This window comes from Mesitornis unicolor, unplaced genomic scaffold (assembly GCF_000695765.1).
Source record: "Mesitornis unicolor isolate BGI_N332 unplaced genomic scaffold, ASM69576v1 scaffold4658, whole genome shotgun sequence".
Classification (NCBI taxonomy): Eukaryota; Metazoa; Chordata; class Aves; order Mesitornithiformes; family Mesitornithidae; genus Mesitornis; species Mesitornis unicolor.
In genome coordinates this window covers 35,205-40,564 of record NW_010202573.1, presented here as the reverse complement: position 1 = coordinate 40,564, position 5,360 = coordinate 35,205, and the positions used below count along the sequence as shown (strand labels likewise).

The 5,360-nt window shown below is 44.9% G+C and overlaps 1 protein-coding gene across 1 annotated transcript; it reads left to right on the top strand.

The window, feature by feature from the left end:
* Positions 1–354: 354 nt before the first annotated feature.
* Positions 355–4,965, top strand: CENPP (centromere protein P; the record flags this gene model as incomplete). The annotated part of the gene is given in 6 exon segments (XM_010190443.1): positions 355–435; positions 985–1,100; positions 1,295–1,332; positions 1,962–2,041; positions 4,397–4,488; positions 4,793–4,965. Coding segments are annotated over 6 exon segments (580 nt in total), but the record flags the coding sequence as incomplete, so codon positions are not given.
* Positions 4,966–5,360: the final 395 nt, after the last annotated feature.

The window sequence follows — 5,360 nt, the reverse complement described above, 5'->3', positions numbered from 1 at the left end:
CCTGCTGAGCAGCTGGATTTTATCCCAGATCCTGTGAATTTCACACAAGATCAGATTCTCACAGCATGGATTGCTAAACTCCTGGCATTTCTTTAAGGTACACAATAAGCGCTTGCTGTGCAGGACTCACCAACGCAGGGTGTCCCAGGTACAAGGAAGCTTTTAGACAACAGAAAATTACACACGTTGAGATTTCCTTGAGATATCTTTGGTTTCTGTACATAACATAAAATCCATTGGTTATGGCAGCCACACAGGAACTCCCAAACAAGTCCTGGGTGCATTTCACTGCGGTTTGAAACGTGGAGCTCTTCTCTAAATCCTCTGATCTCTTTTCTCTTGTGGTTCCCAAAGGTCTCGGTATCAGCGGGTGCAGATAAAGCGTGACTCAGTGTTCAGCTATGGTGCACTGGGGATCTCTTGTAAACAAGGAATGTGAGTGTCCAGTTCACCACATACAAACTGCTGAATTCCTAGGGTTTGCAACTCGGAGCTAAGGAGATCGCTGGATTCTCTGAGCCCTGTGATACCAGACACCGAATACCAAAACCACGGGTCATTGAGAAGGAAAGCCTGAAAATCTTGTTTTATACTGTCAGCAGAGGAGCACAGCTACGGGGAGTAACTGAGGAACGTCACTGTTCTGCCAGGGGAGCGACCTCGCAGCAGCCGCGTTTTCACGTTGCAGCTCCCGCGCGCTTTGCTGCCCCTTGCACGTCTGTTCCCAGGATAGACCGTGGCCTTCGTCCCCACGGTAAATACAGCACCAGATCCTTTGTACAAATTAAAACTGGCAAATTCCATGTGTTTGATGTCATTTGGCACCCTGCACAACCCCCCTTCAGTTTGTCAGAAATTCCTACACCAGAGCAAGGTCACATCTGGTAGCAATTTCAGCCTGCCAGATGAGGCGTAATCCTACAAAACCAAGCTCGTTTTCTCCAGCGCTTGTCAAAGATGAGCTCTCCTGCTCCTTTTCCCCAGGCGGCACCGCTTGCCCGGGGAGCGCAGCGCAGTCGTTCGGGCTGACAGACTTCTCACACTTTGTAAACTGCAGGTTTTGGAGCGCAGCTTCGTATCCAGTCCACACAGACAGCACAGTGAGTGGCAGCCTGGACGTCGTCACACAACGGCCTGTGCCCAGAGTCGCTTTTCTTTCACCGTAGGGTGCAGTAATCGTGTTCTGTCTCAGTGTGTTGATGCACATGGACCTCCTCGTACCCTGAGTAACCTGTCATATACCACATAACTTCTAAAGGATCCTTGGACAGCTCCTCTTCTGCTCTTCTTTTAGGTGCTTTTAAAATAGTTACAGGAAAAGTTGAGGCTCAGGTAATTCAAAATATGAGATGCGCTAACAAAGCGATGGCACGAGGATCAATCTTTGCACAGTGTAGTAACTGGAAATAGCTCTGATTCCCAGGGACAAGGAAGTTTAATGGTAGTCCATCCTCATGGTATCATCTCATTGCCTTCATTGCTTCATGCTTTCAAAGCACTGTGTGGAACTTGGTGATGCACTTTGTCTAAAGGAATATCAAAACAGAGCGGACTGGTGGGATCATTTAAATCACAGAGGGGGGTTTTGGTGAAGTGGTGATGTAATGTGGTATGAAATCAAATTAACGGAACTTAGGCAAACAATATTCCTTCAAGGTTTCCTAGGCATTGCACAAGGGCCTCTAGTCCTGTTTTTACAAGCACATGCTACTGGGTTTGCATCTGAGGACCAGCTTGAAGTATCTCTTGATACCACAGGAATGATGCTAGAAAAACCCCAAACCATCAAAACTGTAAAAACCCCAAGCATGTCAGAATTTTAAACAGTTAATATTGTTGCTCTTAAGTATTACAAATGCAAGCTAATAAACTCCATTGCAGCTGGAAAGCACTGCTAGAAACCACCTTGTCTGCTCTGATTTTGCTGACCTGCTTTATACCCTTTTTGAACCTATTTCTAGGACAAATATCCTGATGTTGTGAGACTTCCAGAAGGGCTGCTGGGAGATGCCATCATCCTAAGGAACCCCAAACCTTCTGGGTAAGCCAATAAATAAATGTCTTGATTTCTGCAGTTCAAGAATTGTGAAATGCTTAGTGACAATCTATACGTAATGGGTCTGCTTGAAGAGTAAGTCACTCTTTGCTTTGTAGCAGCTCCAGACGCAGACATGAGATGATACCTGTTAGCATTTAGGGCTGCATCCACACATTTAAGAACATGGGAGAAGCCAGACGTGTACGTACAGGCCATGTGCGTGTGGCCTTGTTAGGTCAGTTGGTTTTATTGCTGCTGTGCGTATCTGCTCTTTTAAAAAAAGCCAGGTAGAAAAAAAATCACAGGGCTCTAGCAGGCTTTTCATTTTAAGAAACAGAAACCTCGATTCCTATCTTTGTTTTAGAAGCTCGTGCTGCAAAGAAGAGTCCAAACTCGAAGTTTAGGAATGCGGGATGCATCCTCCCTCTCCCACACCAGCAAACGTGCCAGGTTCAGCTGGATTCGCTCCAGCTTGGTTTTCTTTCTGCATTACATGCAACAGGGTTGGGCCCCTGGGAGGTAAAGCAGATTTTTCACCCCTGGGCCTGAAGGAAGCAGCTCGTCCCTTCTCGCAGGCGAAGGCCACGTGGCAGCCCTCAGCAGCACCTCATCTCTCTGGTGTGGAGGAGGAGGAGCAGCGATCGCAAATCACTGAGGCACAGCACAGGCCTTGGGTCTTCTGACCATTAAAGAATGGAAAGAAAACAGCAGTTACCGTGTTACTGACAGCAGGCAGAGCTGCTTTTCCATTGTTTCCAAAGGGAATCAGGCAGATGAAGGAGGGGATCGCTGCGCTGCCATTTATTATGGCTCTACCACACACACAGGAGTTGTCTGGGCTGTGTGCTGGCCAGGTTCTGAGTTTGGGAGTTTTAAATTGAGTAAAAATACCCTTGAAGTTGCATGCAAGACAATATCATTACCACTGCCAGGATTTCTGTAAGAAAAGTGACTGTTCTGGGAAGGGATCAGGCCATTCCCTCCTTGTTACAGCTGTGCTATAACAGGCTTTACTTTATATGGAAACCAAGGGAAATAAAACATAGCTCCCTCCCTCGTAACTGATTGTGGAACCAGCAAATAAACCGTAATAGATGATAGTGCTGGCTCAGTTTAGCCAAAGCTGCACTTTAAAACAAAACGCTGCCACTCTGGGTTGCTGAAATGAATTGCTGTGAGCCCAACGGTCAGAAAATGAGCTGCTTTGTTTTACAAGATCCATTACACAGCCCCTCTGTGCCCAGAGTCATCAGATACAAGAATTTAAAACCACTTCAGAGGGTTGGTAGAAAATACACTTGCATATTAATTTATTTGCAAAATACCAGAGCAAGCTGTGCACAAATTCTCAAAGGTTTTTTTTTAACAAGAAGGCTGACAAGTGGCATTAACAGCAAATTTATGGTCAGACACTGAGAACCAGAGCTTCCTCCTCACAGCGACTCACGGCTGTGCCGATCAGCTTTGGATTAGGAAAGCTTCACTTTCAGTAATGAGTTCTCCTAAAAGCAGGGATAGGAGGGGGATGCTGAATGCAGGAAAGGAGCTGGGATGTTGTAAAGCAGCAGCGGTACCGTGAATGGTACCTGGGCTCAGCTCCGTGTGCTGGGCTAGAGAAACTGCAGGCACCAACAGCTGCTCCTTGCTCACATAGCACGTTCACCAAGGAAATAATAAATAGCCTTGCAAAAACCACCAAGAACATTCTTGAAGCAGTAATGATGGTTAAGATTATATTAATTAAAACCCTCAAACAATAAAAGCAAACCAATGCAGGAATCCAGGCCTCGTGCAAATTGATCCCTGTGCGTTAATCTCAAAAGGCCGTGACCGACATCGAGGGGAACCTCGCTCCAAACCCAGAACGTCCCTAGTGATGCAAAGACGTCTGAAGCCCTTTTCCTCTGTTTCCATGCTGTGTCTAGCACAGGGTGCAGAAATTATGTACGGGGTGGGGTGAGGGAAATGTTCTCTCCTTCTTTTTGTATCTCACTTTGCTTTTTACCAGCGTTCCGTGCAACCTTACCCTTCATAGGAGACAAAGAACCAGGGAAAAAATGTGGTTGAAAATATGAATTGCCCCAGTAATGAAGTAATAACTTTTCTTGGCAGTGGCCTACCAGTTTTTCTTGTGTCGGTATTGTTATTTTAAGTAGTTTTTAATTATTTGTTATTTATTTGTAATATTATTTATTTAAGTATTAATTCTCAACTATAGAGCTGGAGAGGTTGCATTACCTGACATGAATTTTGTTTAAGAGCAGAGCAAGTGTGAGCCCCCTCAATCCTGTGCTTTCTGCTGCCAAGAAACCCTCACGACAGTCGCCTGGTTAACCCTGAACTAACTTTTCTGTGCAGGTTTGAATTAATGATCGTCTGGAAGATCCATCTCGATGAAAAAGGGAGAACTACGCCTGTTCTGGACCTTCTGACTAAAGTACCAGAGCAAGGTAATGTCGCTCACGTCACAGCCTGGGTTTGAGCTTTCACACAGAACACCCGTCCCCTTTTTTTATGGCCAACATCTCTTTAGATCAAATGGAAATCCCTTCTGCATTTTGCAGAGGGCAAAGAATCCCAACGTAGCAAGCAGCCAAGCTTCACCTCCTGGATAACTGAAAAGGGCTCACAGAACGAGTTACGTCTCCCTCTTCCTGGCAGCAGATGACCTGTGCTACGCAGAACTGCCGTGCTGACAGCTCCTGCCCCTGCAACTGCCTGAAAATAACGTTGTGTGTTTTGTTTTCCCTGCAGTCCTGGGGCAGAAGAAGGCAGCAATTGAAAATGCCCCCGGCCACTTCCGAAGTTTGCTGCTGCTGCTTGGGATTGAGGCAGCCATCGAGAACCTGATCAGAGCGGTCAGCTTGGGACAGTGAATAGCAGCACGAGTTACAACAGGTAGCAATTTCAAAAGTAGTTTTAATTAAGATATTGTGTTACACAGTCTATAATTTTATTGAATATAAACATTAAGTTATCTTTCCATTTAGAAACCATACTCATAAAACATGCTATCTGTACAATTATGGCACGTTATATATAAATTGTCATGACATGAAAATAAATACAGCCATTTAAATACAAAAATGCCAAATAAAATAGTTACATGTACAGAGTGATTTCATTATAAATTTCTCTTTCTGAATCATTACTGTACCAGAGTGGTTTGTCATCCTAACACTTCTGAGACACCTGGAAAGCATTAAAAGATCATGCACTGTCAAAATCAAGTCCATAAAAATTCATTTCATTTCACAGCTCTGGAGAAGTACAGTGATTTTAAAATGACAAGAGAACAGTGAGAGACTCCGCGAACAAAGAG